At 35.3% G+C, this 18,307-nt stretch overlaps 1 protein-coding gene and 1 long non-coding RNA gene across 2 annotated transcripts in view; both read right to left on the reverse strand.

Moving 5' to 3' along the window:
- Positions 1-4,507: 4,507 nt before the first annotated feature.
- On the reverse strand, positions 4,508-8,898 carry DEFB110 (defensin beta 110). Its single transcript, XM_069562607.1, has 2 exons — positions 8,844-8,898; positions 4,508-4,656 (listed from the first exon to the last, which is right to left on the reverse strand). The coding sequence occupies exons 1-2, from the start codon at positions 8,896-8,898 to the stop codon at positions 4,508-4,510; spliced, it is 204 nt and encodes a 67-aa protein (XP_069418708.1).
- Positions 8,899-10,857: 1,959 nt separating this feature from the next.
- The window catches only part of LOC138425359 (uncharacterized), a 43,335-nt gene continuing 35,885 nt past the window's right edge, over positions 10,858-18,307 (reverse strand). The window contains exons 4-5 of the long non-coding RNA XR_011251185.1: positions 17,628-17,768; positions 10,858-12,291 (exon numbers count right to left, since the gene is read on the reverse strand). This is a non-coding gene — a long non-coding RNA (uncharacterized lncRNA). The remainder of the gene's footprint in view (positions 12,292-17,627; positions 17,769-18,307) is intronic.

Genomic DNA, 18,307 nt, shown 5'->3' on the forward strand with positions numbered 1-18,307 from the left:
TATAATATTAGCAAGAAGATTTTCAGTTAATTGATACAGGTAAATGTATTGCAGAGAAGGGTATACAAGATTTGACAGAGTAGGGGCTATGAGTCTGGGCTGCTTTTTAAGAATTTTGGTCAAGAATAGAAAGAGACAGATTAGAAAGTAGCTTACAATATTGTAAAGTAATTAACCTCCAATTAAAATAAACAAATTAAAAAAAAAGAAAATAGTTTAAAGGAAAAAAAAATCTCTTAAAATTTGACTAACTCTACTTTTAACATATCCATAATCCTACCATTCCTGTCTTTTTTTTTGTTTTTTTTTTGGTTACCACCCTGGACCAAGCTATCATTATATATTACCATATTATTTCAATATCTCCTAATCATGAAAGCACTTCAGAGATGTCTTTTTAAAACAAAATTCAAAGAATGTTTTTCCTCTGGCTAAAATCCACTGGCTTTCTCTCAGAATAGAAGGCAAGATCCTTTCTAGTTCCTGCAAGGCTCCGACTAATCTGTATGTACACTTCCTTTCTGACCGGCTCACCCAGGACTCTCCTCCGAAGCCACTCTTGCCCAGCCACCCTTGCCTCACTGGCATTTCTCACAAATCTCAGTTATGTTCCTATGGTCACATCTTTGCCTTTTTCATTTTTTTGCTCTAATTGCAACTTTTTACTAAGGGACCCCTGAAAGATCCTTTTAAATTACTACAGCCCTACAGTATTTTGGGGTCCCTACCTCTGTTTAATTTATTACCTTCTAATATAATTTGCTTATATATCATGAGTACTGTTTGTATTCTTCTCTACCTCTAAAATATGGCTCCACAAATCTAGAGGTTTTTGTGTTGTTTATTGATGTGTCCCAATCTTATCGCATTAAGGCTGACACACAGTAGGTTCTCAACTAGTATTTATTGAATTGGTAAACAAATGAGGGGGTGAGAAAGACAGAATCTAGCTCACTTGTTGTCAGTATTATGAGTTGATGTTGATCCTCAGGGCAGATCCCCTGTGCTATTTATTTTTTAACTCTATCAAATTAAATAGTACTTAAAACTCAAGTTTGTAAACAATAAATGAATGCCTTAAGACAGAAGCTGTAATTTTTTTAATCTTCAAATCTAAAACCCATGACATCATACCTGGGAAGAAACAAGTCATTAATCAGATGCTGTCTAAATAAATCACTAATTGGAATTAGATTTTGTTCTTGCCCAAGGACACTGAGGTAAAATAAATTCTGAGATAGATTGGTTTGAATGCATGATATCAGGACTGGATGGTAATTCTTCTTTTCCTAGTCCTGCCCTTGAATTCGATGTTTTCTACATGATGCTTTTAACTGATTAAGTGTTATTGAGCTACTGAATAACAGCAAAAATATCCAATACCCTGTGGTGTCTATTTCATCAAGACCAATTGAGACAGGAAACTGAAAATAAAGGGAAATACATGATGTTATGGAAATTTAGATTCTGGGCCAAAGGAGGGGAAAATGTGAACTTTCAGCTCTTGAGAGCTAACTAATTTAAGATTATTTAGGTATTTGGTCAATAAATGTAATGAAAATTACAGTGCATGAGCAAGAAAGTTACCAGAAATCTTCCCATTTATAAGCAGTTTTCCTTTTTTGCTAAGAAATTCTGAAGACAATATGAATAATCTGTGACATCTCTTTCTTTTCTGGCTGCAGAAATTCATTAAATTCTAGAGAATTTTCAGTTTACATCACACGCAATTAAGAGATTTCTGCAGGGAAGAATAATTTCATACTTGATACTCATGAATTTACCTTCTTCAAGATTATCTCATTTGTTCCTTGTTCTGAAGGCAGAGGCTGGCAGCTTGAATATACACTGGATTAAACAAGGAGAGACCAAATAAAGGCTTCAGATGGTTTTGGTTTTCTCTATCAAGAACTGAAAGATGGAAGTTCTACTAGCACAGACTAGTAGAAATGCCTCAAACGTCTTCTAAGAAACCTCTCACCATCTACCATTTCTTGCTGGTCACTAAAAACTCAATTCTTATTTGTTCCATATTAATAGTATATTAGGCTTCTCAATTCTGTTTTACAGGCCTTAAAGTAATGATGACCCAGTATCTGGTGGTAAATAATACTCAAACTTTCACCTCAAGCATTTAAATTACTAATATCCTTCTTCATGTGGCTGATACATTTACTGTCCAAAAGTTAGGCTAACTTTTTTTCTGGAGTCATCAATGTATCATCATCTCTAGGTCATTTGTAATAGCATTCTTTTTAAAAGAAATCATTAATAGATACCTGTTCTCATAAATACCTAATTCATTCTCATAAAAGCAAATAGAGATATGTTTTTATAAAAAAATAGATATTTGGTCTCATAAAACATGGGAAGTTTATTGGTTGTCTGAAAACACTGCTGATTTTTTTTTGGTTTCCATTTATATCTTTTCATATCTGTGAGAAAGAGTGCTTAATTATAAACGAACGACTCTAAACCATGAGTGATTTTGCCCCCTAAAGGAGATAATTAACAGTGTAGGCAGACATTTTTGGTTGTCACAATTAAGAGGAAATGGTGCTATTGGCATCTGATGTATAGAGACTTGGGGTGGGGAGAAAAGACAGAGTGCAGGGCAGCTGCCACAATGAAGGATTGTCTGGACTAAAATATCAATAAGTGCTAAGGTTGAGAAAGTCTTTTGAAATGAATGTTGTAAAAATACTTTTGAAGATATTTACACTACAAGGTAACACATTAAACACAGTCTATTTTAAGTTATTAAAATGTGAAAGAGTGCAGGTAAGCCTCTGATATATGTATAGCAAATAATTGTTTCCTAATGGGAGCTCCTGGGCCTCCCTGATAGCTCAGCTGGTAAAGAATCACCTGCAATGCAGGAGACTGTGGTTCAATTCCTGGACCAGGAAGATCCGCTGGAGAAGGGATAGGCTACCCACTCCAGTATTCCCTTGTGGCTGGGCTTCCCTTGAGACTCAGCTGGTAAAGAATCCACTTGCAATGTGGGAGACCTGGGTTTGATCCCTGGGTTGGGAAGATCCCCTGGAGGAGGGAATGGCTACCCACTCCAGTATTCTGGCCTGGAGAGTTCCATGGACTGTACAGTCCATGGGGTCACAAAGAGTCAGACATGACTAAGCAGCTTTCACTTTCAATGGGAGCTTGTGCTTATTAAAATAATTATTTTTTAAAAATAAATTCAACTTTAAAATAAAATTAAAACTAAAAATTAAACAGTCTCTTGTGAAAGAAATATATCTAGAAATTTTATCTAAATAGGGAAAAATGATTTTTCCATGCATTTTCCAGTAATAGATAATGTTCAGTATGCACGTAGACCCTTAGATCTCATATATGCATTTAGAATATGGGAGGAGACACAATGGTAAAAATATCAAGAGAGTAGCTGGGGCCTGGAAATACTTGCATCCTCTGAGTCCAAGTCCGGTACATAAGTCTCCACTCAATAGATTTCTTTTTTCTTTAGTGGAATGACCAAAGGATTATTTATTTTAGGAGGAAGGGAAATTTCTGTTTTATTATTCTGTTGTGGTAGTGATGATTTCTTTTAAAAAGAATTCTGAGTTGACACAATTTACTAAATTGTATTCCTAAAATCATAAGAGAAGAATTTGCATGTTTTGAGTAGAAAATGTATGATATGTATGCATTGTTGAGAGGACTGTTGGGGAAAACTACTGTTGGACCTTCAGAGGAGGTAGTGAGAGGAAGTCTGGCAGAGCAGAGCTCCAAGTGGAATATTCCTCATCCTTCCATCGGCTGCCTGTGTCTCCTCAGACAGGCTCACCTCTGAGGATGGAGGAGCTGAGTTCAGCTGTTAGTCATAGTTTCTGACTTCCTAGGTCAGAATTCTCTTTTATGAAATTATTTTCTTCGCTTCACACTCCCTTTTCATTCTCCTGATAGAGATTTTTTCTTCACTATATAAACAAGTGGGTGGAAACTGGAGTGACTGTGACTTTCCTCTGCTCTTCTGTTCTTACACGCTCCCATTCTCTCACTCCACCTCTCTCTCAGGAGACACTTGAGGGATCTGTATCTCAGTGTCTTACCTCACACATTCAGTGGATTTATACTTCTTTCCATGGGATAGTCTATAAACAGCGATTAATAATAAAAACAGCACATCTCCATGGAAGCATGCATCTCAGAAATAAGATGGGTCACTACCTCTGACCTAGGGTTTCTTCCAACATTGTTTATGCCACCTAGCACAGGGCATATAGAAATGTGAATAGTTCTTGAAGAACTTGCATAAAATAAATCATGCTTGTTTCTGGTACCGAGAGATCAAGAGAAAATAAAAGGCACCAGATGCGTGTGTGACATAGAACCGCTTCTGAATGGTTCATTATTAGATTTTATTTAATTCTTTGTGCACGATAGTGATACACAGGCCTGGAAGGATGTACAGAAAGGCTGTGAAGGAAGAAAGTAACACTGGTCCCTTCTTCTTGGAGCATGTGTCTCTTTTCTTCTGTCATCTTTACTTCTGCAAGCAGCAATGAGTTCCAGGTCTTAGGCAGTAAGCAATCCTAACTTCTGATACATGGCACTCATTTTTACATCGACCGTTACCTTTTACGCACTGTCTCCTCATATCCACGCTACCATAGTGTGGAAATCTTTTTCGTGCTGTAAGAAGGAAACAGTGACTGAAATTAGCAATCTAACTATGACAAACTCGTATTTTAAAAGGAGAATATCTGAGAAGCAAAAGAGCACGTGATGTGGAATTCACTCAGTTGTGTCTGACATGGGATTGTGTCATGACCCCGTAGACTGTTTCTCGCCAGGTTCCTCTGTCCATGGAATTCCCCAGGCAAGAATGCTGGAGTGGGTTGCCATTCCCTTCTCTAGGGTATATTCCCTTCTCTAGGGTATATTCCCTACCCAGGGATGGAACCTGGCTCTCCTGCATTGCAGGCAGACTCTTTACCATCTGAGCCACCAGGAAAGCCTGCAAAAGAGCATAGAATAGGACAAAAGAAGAAGCCTCCTTCTAATTTACGACTGTGAAAATCTTACTGAGGAAGTTTAAGTGAATGCACTGTCCTCTGATGCAAGGTAAATCCTGGATATCAGAAAGTGTCTTGGACTGCAGTTAGGTGTGCCAACTTTTTATTACAAGTGACTGAATAGCAACAGTAGGATAGTTCCAAGTAACAATAAAAGTCCACATAATTTATCTCTCACTCTCACACACATTTAGACTGAACACAATGGAGCAAAGCACAGTAATTGTGCTTTGTGAATTCTCCTTCTAGAGATTTCTATTGTAGCTTGATTTCACTTTCTTTTTAATGGAAGGAGATGCAATGTTAGACAGTTTGTCTGAATTTCTACAACTCTCTTGTGTATCTTGAGACTTACTTCCCCCCAAAGAAATGAGCTTATACATATGTTTAATGTCAGCATTTATTTTTTTAAAAAAGAAGAGTGACTAAAAGATGGGTCCATTTTTGGCCGTAATATGATTTTAAAAATTACTAGTGCTCCAAGCTCCATGTTTTATCTTGTAGTTTGGAGATTGACTCTCACTAGAAGTTGATTATTTAGGATAGTTGGGAGTACTCAGGGAATTGAGAGATGTTGGACTGATAGCCTCTAATATCCATTCTAAGTCAATCTATTTTAATTTCATATTTTACCTCATTTTGACAAGATTTCTGTCACATTTAACCCTGTTGTCCAATATGCCATCCTACACTGACCACATGCTTTTTTCCCCCTTGTTTTAACTTTTCTAAAAATACTATTGTTTTCTTTTTCCTGATTCTCACCTCTAAATATGAGTATTCCCCAAGCTTGTGTCCCTGGATCACTAATACTCATCTTTGCAAGCATCTAGTCATTCAACTGTTAAGTTCACTTCCTGTCTAACTCTGTGACAGCTCCCAGGGCAGGATTTCTCATCCTAAGAACTATGGACCCTTTGGACACTTCTTTGCTGTGGGATGTGATCCTCTTCAGTGAAGGATATTTAGCAGTGTCCTTGGCCTCTATCCATTAGATGCCAGTAGTACCAGTAGTACAAACTAAAAGATCTCCAGACACTGCCTAATGTCTCCTTGGAGACAAAGCTGCCCCTCGTTGAAAACCACTGTTCTACATAGAGAACAAACCTGTGAACACCAAGCAGGGAAAGGGGAGAGGATGAATTAGGAGACTGGGATTGACACATATACACTACTTTGTGTAAAATAGATAACTAATGAGAACCTGCTGTGTGTCACAGGGATCAGTGCTCTGTATTGACAAGGCCGGGTGTATGTATATGCATTAGGATTCACTTTGCTGTAGAGCAGAAACTCTACATTGTAAAGCAACTAAATTCCAATAATAAATAAAGAAGTAAATCTGTAAGTCCTTGGGGGAAAAAAGGAAAGAAAATCACTGTTCTAGCAATGTGGTGATAAGCCAAAAGTATAGTGTCTCTGTCCTCAGATACACTGTTCAAATACTATCTTCTCTCTGAAATTTCTGTAGATCACTTTCAAGAAAGTCATCTCTCTATTGCTCTCAAAAATTACTTCATAGCATCACTCATCTGGCATCTAGAGCATTTTCACATGTTAGGGAATTTCCTTAAACAATATATAAAACTCTACTTAATATTTTAAGCTAAAAAACATGCATGACATCTCCTAAAGTATCTTTTCAACCCATAATTTGTTTTTGTTTTCACTGACTTGCTATCTTATTTCTTAGACTATCATTAACCTTTTTGAAAACAGGGGAAAATCATGATTACCACTTTTTGTACAAAGCTATACCAACTTATGTCCAAAGTACATGGCAGTCTTAAAGAAAAGTGGTTGTTAGCAATAACAGAGTTTTGAACTTGAAAACAAAGAGGAAAGCTAAGTGCCTTCAGTGGAAATTTCTCTGCATGGAAAATGTAAGGATTTTTTTTTCTAAATGTTTTTTCATCTGTAACTGTTGGAGTGGAAATTAATGAGTTTCTGTATCTGAATTTTGAGTGAGAACTTTCACCATCTGAAGATGATATACAAAAAAACGACTGAGGAACTCTAGAGTCATATATAAGACATTTAATTTTATCCAGCTTAGTTCAGCCACCATATGTTGGTTAACTACAAGGTAAAAGATAACATTCTTATTGCTTTATTATTGTCTAAAAGTATCTAATTTTCACATATACACTTTCTAATTTTATGAAGAAAATATGTATCTTGATGTATTTCTTTTACTTTTATATTTTTATCACTAATGATAGAATTTCTCTAAAAGTTTGGTACATGTGTGATTAACAATAATAATGGCCTCACTTTGAAACTACAAGAAAAAAATATACAAAAAGTTAATATCACTGATGTTGTAAACTATGCCACTCTATCTCAAGTGATATATCATTTCTAAGTCTACAGAACACATAATTTAAAATTTGTTGATAAATTGATGAACAATATTAGCCATTATTAGGAGCACCTGATATAGTTGTTATAAGGAAAAATTAATCCAGTAAAACATAAAAACACTTGCCATAGTGATCTACTAATTTTAGCTAATGTTGAAATTAAAAGAAGAAACTTAAAAAGATTTATCCCATGTTAAAAGCTATATGCATCTGTGTAGAATTTCCTTTTGGTTCTTTCTAGATATGGAAAAAATTCAGAGATCCTTTTTCCAACAAATTTTGAATGGAGGTGGAGGAAGTTATTTCCTAGTTAAATTAACAATTGATTGTATTATTTTGTCACTTTTCTGATGTTTTGCCCCTATATAGAATTTTCTCACTTACAACCTTTAAAAGACAATTTATCAGTTTATTATGTGAAAATTTTTAATGAAATGACAAAAATGAAAATTGTCACGATGGACTTTATAATATTCATAAAGAAGTAAATTAATTCATTCTTGTACATATCTATTACAATTTCCACTTGTCCTAAAAATGTCAGCTTCTTACTACAAAAGAATATTTTCCTGAGAGAGTGAATTGAGCCTAATTTCAGTGCCAGTAGTATAAACTGGACAGATTTGAGCTTGCTCTTTCACTTTAAACTCTTTAAGGAGAAGGGAAAAATCAATGATCTCTCCATCTCCAAAACTTACTATTTTATTTCTGTACAATTCATACTTACACATTAATTCAGGAGAAGAGAATCTTGTTAGATACCTGATGTGATGAGATAATCCTTGAGGGGAAAAATCTCATGAAAAATATAGCTCATGTACAAGTTATTACACTCAGCATTCATGTGATCTTAAGAAAGGCCAACAAGGGACATGATTTGCCTGTAGTACCAAGGACAGAATATTAAGAAAGTCTTCCTAGGCTGGAAGTAGATTGAAATAGCTTAAAAGAAAGAAAGACGTAAATAGTTCTCTCCCTTATACTGCAGCAACTACCACTTACCAGTTGATTATGTCAAAGAATATGTTTTTCAGCAAGAATTGACTCTTGTTTCAGGATGAAGGTGATGAGACTAATGAATTGATCTTGCAGGTATTTTACACTTTTTATTTTGAAGTCATTTTGGATTTATGGAAGAGTTGCAAAGATAAGAGAGACCAACTTCCCTTAGGGTAATATCTCACTTATCCATGGTACGTTTATCAAAACTAAAAAATTAATATTGCTGTAATACTATTAATTAAACTACATATTTTATTCATATTTCACCAGTTTTCCCACTATTGCCTTTTTTTATGTTCCAGTGTTCAATCCGGAGTACCACATTGCATTATCATAAAATCTTTCAATCCTTATATTATTACTATACGTTTAACAAGGAAAAACTGATGCTTCCTCTAATTCATTAGCACAAGTATGCCCATAACCATTTCTATGTTACCTGGTAGAATTGTGACCCCAAAGAGTAGAATAAAGAAAAAGAGATGAATCTTCATGGTAGAGAGTTTCTTAGGGAAAAAAGGGCCAACAGGTCTTCTTTTTCAAGTCAGAAGTTTTCAAATAAGGAAACAGAGAAATCTTTTATTTATAGATTCTCCTGGGAAGTGGTTTAAACTACTGAGGCTTACCAATAGCAAGAACATTTGTATGCTTGATTGAATAGTGCTATGTTCAAAGAACAGGGTCACAAAAATCATTATTAAATTTTTTCATAAAAGTAAAACCTACTTGTGTTACCCTAAATAGACTCTCATGAAAATATAATCTTTAAGGAACTTCAAAGGATATGTGTTTGGATTGCTAAAACAATCCAAAGTAAAAACATGATAGTAATACAAATCCTCTATTACATGTTACACATAACGCTAAATATTCCAGTGCTCTTAGTATTAAATTATGTCTCAATGTCTGAATTACAGGATTTTAGCTAAAAGTCTAAAGGAATTACAGTTAAAAGTTTCTATTGATATCTCTTCTGTTAACAGATAAAATCAATGAGAACTAGGGATAGAGGTTGAATGACATTTCGATTCACATAACGTGTAATTATTTAAATTAGCATGATCATTCTGGAGTCGCTAATGAGTATGGAAAATTACACAATAGGTTTTTAAGTATGAAATGAATTTAATATAATAAATCATCCAATTTCACAATTTTAGGTTCAATGATTTTAATTCTGTTTATGGAACCAGAGGTGATTTTTGATCCAATTTGCACACTGCCCAGTTCTGTTACTTCATATACGTGAGAAAGAGCTGGAGATATTACACAGCATCCAGAGCAATTAACTGATTCTATCCTATCACAGTTAAGAGAGTTTCTAGGATACTTGTTCTTAAACTTTAGCTACATCTCAATCCCCTAGAGGGCTTATTAAAAACAGATTGCAAGACCCCACCTCAGCATCTCTGATTTAGTAGGGCTAAAATGGAGACTGACAAATGCATTTCTAACAAGATCCTGGTATGCTAATACTGCTAAAAGCCTCCACATATTACTCTAGGAAATTGGATCCATACACTCTACAAAACATCAGAAAAACAAACCAGAGAGTCAGAATCTGTGTCATAGTTTGGTAAAGAATGTGAAGCTGCTTAGAGGGTCTAACCAAATCCTCTCATGTTGCAGTTAAAAAAAAAATCACAAATTTAAAGAATGCGTCCCCTCCCACTAACCTCACCACCACATTAACAGGCCCTTAAATCATAATAGATGATTATAGATAAAAGAATGGCAAGGTTTAGAATATTTAAAAATGAATCTCTAGGAAATTCAAAAACAACAAGAAAGACCAAGTGTGAAAGTTTCAATCAGAGACACTTTCAAAAGCCTGACCTATTTTCTACAAAAACTCTTAAGTTATTTAAACTTTTCTAACCACTGTCCTGTCAATCTGCTGATAGTAGGGATGAGATGAATAAATTATTATGAGATGTGAAAGACATACAAGATTCCATAGATGAATGATAGGCAATGGGGAAGGATACTGTATATCAAGTGTCCTCCTTATCCTATTCACTCCTCAGACAGGTCAAAGAAATCCTAAACACTCTTGCTCTGAAAACAACTATCCATTAAATTAAGCGATAAAATGTACCACTTCACATTTGCCTTTCTGTAGCACTCAGTTCTATGGCTCCTGATTGTCAGTTTATAGAAGGTGAAGAGCAGAGTATGCATAACTGGGACAGCTACAGGCAGCACATGGGACAATCTTCTTCTTAAAGAAGGACTGGTGTGCAGAATAGTAATCAGATTTTTTTCCATGTAATTTCATTGAGCAAGGACACAACTTACAAAGCAGACTTTTAGCCTATATTTTCTTCTGGCAATTTTAGTGTTTTAGCTTTTTATATTTAGATTTTTGGCATATTATGAGGTAATTTTTATTTGTGGAGTGAGATATGGAATAACATGGATAAATTGAGCCCAGCAAAAAGACCAACGCAGGGTAAGTGCAGAATACAACTTTAATGAAAATCAATTTTCTATCACCTAGTAGAATGGCCAACATTCACATCACTGACAACTTCTGGGAGGATGTGGAGTCATGAGAACTCTTGTTCATTTCTGGTGGGAGTGCAAAATGGAAATAGCCACTTTGCAAGACAAATTGATGATTTCTTACAAAAATAAACATATTCTTACTGTACCATCCAGTGGACATGCTCCTTGATATTTAGTAAAAGAAGCAGAACATTTATGTCCACGTGAAAAACTTCACACAAATGTCTGCAGTAGCTTATTCATCATTGCCAACATTTAGAAACAACCAAGATGGCCTTCAGTAGGTAAATGGATAAACTCTGATATATTCAGATAATAGAATTATGTTCAGTGCTTAAAACTAAATTAACAATCAAGCCATGAAAAGATATAGGGGAATTAAACATGTATTACTAAGTGAAAGAGAGCTTTGCCTTATCATATAGGTATGCATATATATATATTCTATTATTTTTTCCCAGAATTATGTACATATAAGGAAAATATTAAGATTAGAGATGCTGATAACAAGCTGATAGAATTATTCAATATGAGAAAATATCTTAAAAACACAACATAAAACAAAAAGTTGCAATTATAACATTCAAAGTTATTATTATTATTGCCATAAGCTGCAGAGATTTATCTTCTCTTTCTTCATTCAAATAGTTCCCTTCTATACTACCATTTTGAGTTATTTTTTCTCAAAAGACAGGCTATGTTAATTGAATTATTTTCATTTTTAGAATTCTATCAATAAACAGAGGAAAAGCATAATTAAGAAAGTTACAATGACTCCACATTTCAAAGCTCTTGCAACCATTTTCACTAGTTCCAGGGATAACACATACCTTCCATCTCTCATAAACTCTCTCTCCACTCTTGTCTCTTCTAAAAGAATACTTGATATTCATCATCAATCACTGACAGCATGCTTTTTACATTAAACATAGAATTGTCCCCAGAATTTCATTTAACACCATAGTCCAATGATGGGATTTTCTCATTCTATTGCCGTTCCCAAGTTCAAAGCTCTATTCTGTACTCTTGACTCTTTCCTCCTAGTAGCCACAATGTTCATGAATGGTTCAGGTTGAAATGTATTTTATTTAGTCCTTTATTTATTAGAGATTTATAAACAGAAACACTAAGCTGTGAATGAAGTAATAGATGTAATGAAGTAGTGAGAAGACAGTTCATGTTGATCTTCTTTCTGTGAATCGGTCTCTTCAGTTATTTATACTTCTTAGGCTTACATTGTCTAATGCAGCAAAGTGATGTAGAAACATCACAATATACCATCCTAAATTCATTTTCACCACATTTATTTTTACAATGACCACCAAACATTATACATGCACGTGTCAGATTAAAGAGAGCGTAGTGCTTTTTACTTCCAGCTGAAAAAAAAAAAAAAAGGGTGAATGGAATTAATAATCCAGGTAAGAAATACATGTATTTAAAAGAAGAAGCACAGCCCGCAGAGGAGAGAAAAAGAAATTATCTCATTTTTTCATTGGAATTTTTTTTTCTTTGTATCAGAGCAAGTCAAGTAAATCAGAAAATATCTGATTCCTATTATAGATGTCACATCTCTACAAATTTTGATTGATTAGGTATTGACTCAATAAGGGATACATGAAAAGCCTGCAATTTATTAATACCTTTGTCCTCTAGAGCCACTAAATATGAGTGGTCCAACCAATCTCTAGATTGCTTTAGATATTGTCACCATTTTTGCAATATTATTTCTTCCAATTCAATAACACAGGTTATCTTTCCATTATTTTGAATTATTTCCATTTCCTTCATCAATGTTTTATAATTTTCAGATTATAGGTCTATGACTGCTTTGATTAGTTTTATTCCTAGGTGGTTTTTTTAAAATTATTTTTGATGTGATATTAGTGATCAGCCTGTTCAAATTGTTTCTTCTTGATTTACACATTGGCACGTTGTCTAGAAATCTGTCCATTTCTTCTAGGTAGTCTGATTTGTTGAAATATAACTGCTCATTATATGGTCTTATGACTTTTTTGTTTCTCTGTGGTATTGATTAATATCACTGACTCAATGGACAAGAGTTTGAGCAAGCTCTGGGAGATAGGGAAGGACAGGGAAGCCTGGCGTGCTACAGTCCATGGGGTGCCAAAGAGTGGGACACGACTGAGTGACTGAACAACGATAACAACAATTGATTGATACTGTTGCTTCTTTCAGTTCTTATTTTGTCTGTTTTGGTCCTTTCTCTTTTCTTCTTGGTGAGCCTGACTAAAGGTTTATCTTTTCCAAAAAACAGCTCTGTTTCATTAATCTTTTCTTTTGTGTGTGTGTGTGTGTCTGTGTTATTCATTTCTTCTTTGATCTTTATTATGTCCTTTCTGCTGACTTAGAGCTTAGTTTGTTTTTCTTTTTAAATTCTCTTAAATGGTATGTTAGGTTGTTTATCTGAGATTTTTCTTGTTTTCTGAGAAAGGCCTACATTGCTATGACTTTCTCTCTTAGAAATGCTTTTGCCGCATCCCACAGATTTCTAAAAATTGTGTTGGCATTTTCATTTATCTCAAAGTACTTTCTGATTTTTAAAACTTTTTCATTGACCCATTGGTTTTTTAGTACTATATTTTTTAGTATCCACATGTTTCAGTTTTTCCTATTTTTCTTCCTGTAATTGATTTCTAGTTTCATATTATGTGATAGAAAAAAATGCTTGATATAATTTCTATCCTTTTAAATTTGTTGAGACTTGTTTTGTGGCTTGGTGTACAATTTATCCTGGAGAATGTTCCATGTGCACTTACAAAGAATGCATAGTCTGCTGATGGGGATAGAATGTCTTATAGGTATCTATTAAGTCCAACTATTCTATTGTGTCATTTAAGATCACTATTGCCTTATTAATTTTCTGTCTGGATGATCTGTCTATTGATGTAAGTGGGATGTAGAGGCCCCTACTATTATTGTGTTATTGCCAATTTCTCTCTTTACATCAGTTAATATTTGCTTTGTACATTTGGGTAGTCCTATGCTGGGTACATACATGATTATGAGTTATCATGGTCCACTCCCATATTTTATATTTTCAATGTCATTTCACATCTTCATGTTTGTCCTATAGCTATTCATTTCAATTATGGTGGCTTTCTTAATTTTTATGTCTTTTAATCTTCACACTAGCATATGGAAGTGGTTGATCCTTAGCCTTTACTATACATTTGCCTTTCCTAGTGGTATTTTCCTTTTCCTATAGATTCTTACTTCTTTCTACTTAGAGAAGAAATTTAGGGTAGTTTTAGTATTGTTGAACTTAATATTGTCTTTTCTGAGAAGTTCTTTACCTCTTATTCAATTCTAAATAACAATCTTGCTGGATAGAGTATCATAGATAGCAAGTTTTTCCCTTTCAGCTCTTTAAATATATCATGCTACTCCCTTCCATCTGCAAAGTTTCTGCAGAAAAATAAGCTGAAAGCTTTTATGTATACTCTGTCTTTTTCTTGCTGCCTTTAGAATTTTTTTGTTTGTTTATAAACGATAGACATTTATTTCTCCCTGTTTTGGAGGCTATCAGTTTAAGGTGAAGGCACAAGTAGATTTGGTGTCTGGTGAGGAATTCACTTCTTGGTTCATAAATGACCATTTTCTTGCTGTGTCCTCACAAAGAGGAGGAACTTGATTTCTCTCTTTAATTTTTGCCATTTTAATTATGATATGTCTTAGAATGAGTCTATTTGTGATCATCTTGTTTGGGACTCTCTGTGCTTTCTCTACTTGGTTATCTATTTTCTTTTTTAGGTTTGGGAGGTTTTTAACTATAATTTCATCAAATACATTTTCAATCTCCTTTTCTCTCTCTTTTTCTTTCAGGATCCTTATAATGTGAATGTTGGTATGCTTGATGTTATGCCAAAGATATCTTGAACAGTTTTCATATTTTTAAAATGTGCTTTTCTTTTAGCAAAAGTCTCTGATTGAGTGATTTCCATATTCTGCCTTTCAGATCACTTATGCATTCTTCTATATCATTTAATCAGCTACTTATTCCTTCTAGTGTGTTTTTAAATTTCAGTTTTTAAATTATTCATTCACAATCAGGTCTTTTGTATATTTTCTAGTCCCTTGTTAAATTTTTCACTATGTTCTTTCACCATCTATTCTTTTCCTTAATTCAGTTAGCATTCTTACTACTAATGTTTTCAATCCTTACCTGGTAAATTACTTATTCTATGTTATGCTTTATTTTTCACACATTTTCTCTTGCTCTTTCAATTGAGACCAGTTCCTCTGCTTTCTCATTTTGCTTAACTTTCTCTATGAATTTAGATGAAGCAGTTACCTGCAGTGGTCCTGAAGGTGTGTCCTTATATGGGAGGATCCCTATTCAATTTATATGAGCCCAGTGCTTTGCTTGAAGAGGTAGATTTGATATAGATACAAATCAAATGTTTTCTCAGTGTGTGATGGTAGCTATCACCTTGGTAGGTAGTGGGGCTGGAGATGGAAGGAATAGAGCTGAAGGCAGGTGTGAGGCAGGGCTTTTCCTCTACTGAGTGGTATTTTTTGCCCAATCAGGGGTAAGGTTGGATCTCTAGTTGCTGAGGGTCAGGTCTGAGCTGGCTCCATTTCCTTTAAATATGTGCTCTCTGCTCTCCCAGCACTCAGATTCTTGCCCTAGAGGAGGGAGTGCTGAAGCAAGAGGGACTCATGCTTGTTCTTGGCTCATGACGGGACCAGCAGGGTGCAGCAGAAGCTACAGACGGGTATCCAAGCCGCCTCCAAGGCACCACCCATGCACATGCCAGAAACTGTTGCCCTTGCCTTGCTCACATGCAGCCTTGGGTCCAAGTCCTCTTTGTCCCTCACAGATAATCGCTCCCCCAAACTCCCCTGGCCCCACCCTGCTGTGAACCCACAGGGCAGGTGAGGTTTGTATCAGCTCTCCGCGCATGTATCAGTGCACAGGCGGCGGTGAACTGGATGCTGTCCAAGTTCCAAGCTGCCTCTAATGCACTGCCAGAGCACTCACCAAGAACGGCTGCCCTCACCCCACCCAGCTGCTAACGGTGCAAGTCACCTCTTATCCCACGGCCCAGCTCTCTCCCCAGTTGTGGCGGCTCTAGGACTAGTGAACTGCTGAGACGTGGAATAAGTGGCGCTGGGTGTTCACTCATCTCAGGCTGGGACGTATGCCAGAGTGGTCATGGGAAGCCAGGCAGCCACTGGAACAGTTCTCAATCCACCCTCTCCACTCTGGCTCCTGGGCAAGTCAGTATGTGCAAGGGATTCTCATGAATGAAGTCCAGCCTTCCCATGGTCTTTCTGTTAGTCCCAGCAGTCCCCAAACAGCCAAGGAGGCTTATTTTCCTTCTGTAGAAATTTCAGGCTGGAGTACCCAATAAGGGGTTTGAAATGCTTCCTCCCCAGGGTAAATCTCCTCCTGTGTAATCTCCCTTTTCTTTGGAAACCCCTCCCAGGGGCACTCATCACTTCTCCTCCTTTCTTATCCGATTCCATGTATATCTTTCTCACAGTCTTGCTTATACAGGAGTCTTTCTGCCAGTCTCCAGTTATCTTTCAGTGAGGGTTGTCCCACATGTAGATGGCATTTTTGTGTGTTCATGGGGGGACATAAGTTCCCCTTCTCCTACTCTGCCATCTTGATCCCTGAATTTCTGAAGACTATTTCTTTGGTTCTTCTCTCTCCCTCTATCCACTTATCTATCTATTCATTTATTGACTGATTCAATAAATCTTTATTGAGCTCCTACTATATATTGAGCACTATGGTAGGCTTTAGCAATGACACTCTGGCAAAAAAAAAAAAAAAAAAAAAAGACCCACCTATGAGTAAAGTTGACCAAAGACCTTATCACTAAGTCTTTTTCTGAATAATGTCACAAAGTAACTCTCTGTTTACCCTCCCACAGAAATGTATCTGTATCATTCACATGGTGTTCATATCATTCTCGCTTTAGAAGGTATTTTGCTGAATAATAACCTAAATCATGATTGAGATAAAGATTAAAACAGAAAAAACATTATTTAAACAATTCTTCAGCACCCAGTCTGGACTTTTGTTGCTCAGCTGCCTCTTCAAGTTATCTTAATTTTACCTTTCATGGCATTCATTAGAACACCTTAATTCCTCTTTCTATATGACTATATCTTTTATATATGATAGCCAAGGTTATCAGAGTTACAAATGGTGGGCAGCAGTGATTAACAAAAACAAAATCTGCCAGTTCTCAGATAAAAGAAAAACTGAGAGAAGTCTTACTCTTAAGCTTAATGGTACTAACAACACGTAAAAAAGTAGAAATTTGGAAGTAATGGTTGGAGAATTTTCCCTCCTGCAAATACTGAGGACATTTGTCTAGAAAGAGTTTCATCAAAAATAAGACCCTATGACTTAAAATAGGAGGTTCTTTTCCACTTTAAACATGAAATTCAGGGACTTCCCTGGTGGTCTAGTGGTTAAGACTCTGCACTTCCAATGTAGGGGGCGCAGATTCAGTCCCTGGTCAGGCAACTTAGATCCCACATGCTACGTGGAATGACCAAAAAAAAAAAAAAAAAAAAAAACCAAACCAAGAAATTCAGCCCTCATAAGCCAAGAAGATAAAAGGCAAGAGTTAAGTAAATGGGCTAAAAGCATCCTTAGGATATTTCCTTCATTCTGTTTGACAGATAGTAATTAAAATATGCAAGATATAATTCTATTTGGTTTTATTTTTACCTTTTTGTTTTTCCTCTGTACCATATTGTGCATTTTCAAATATTGTGGAGGAATTACGTGTCTCTGAGTATAGTTTCTCAAGCTTCAATAGACATGGGACTTTTGATGGTGGCACAGAATTTCCAACAGACCTAGAGCCCACTGTAAAAGAAAAAATAACTTTAAAAGTTAAAAAATAATTTTCCAAAGTGAAAACATTCATGTACTTATCTTTATTTCATGGTCCTATATACTATAAGAGGCTTTAGAAAATGATAAATAAGTAGCACACATTTCTTTAAAACTGGGTTGAATCAGTAAACAAAAGATTTGGTTATTCCTAAAATACCTTACATGGCTATCATAAGGAGAAATAAATAAATGTAGATAAAAGGCAGAACAGATAAATTAATGTAGGCAAAAGGCAGAACAGGAGCCTTAATAATAATAATAATAATAATAATTATTATTATTATTAACAAGAAAAAACATCAGTGCATTTTGAAATTTATATAATATACATAGTATCATAGACAATTTCTAGAAATGGAATGTTAGTGAGCATATTCTAATAAGTTTTTATGAAGATGATGAAGGAAAAATTTAGTCATTTAAATTAATTGCAATCTTTGAGTAATATGGGTTATATTTTCAAGCTTATTTACTTTTCCACTTTTGTGAAGAAATTGTAAGCTAACATT

This window comes from Ovis canadensis, chromosome 20 (assembly GCF_042477335.2).
Source record: "Ovis canadensis isolate MfBH-ARS-UI-01 breed Bighorn chromosome 20, ARS-UI_OviCan_v2, whole genome shotgun sequence".
NCBI classification, from domain to species: Eukaryota; Metazoa; Chordata; class Mammalia; order Artiodactyla; family Bovidae; genus Ovis; species Ovis canadensis.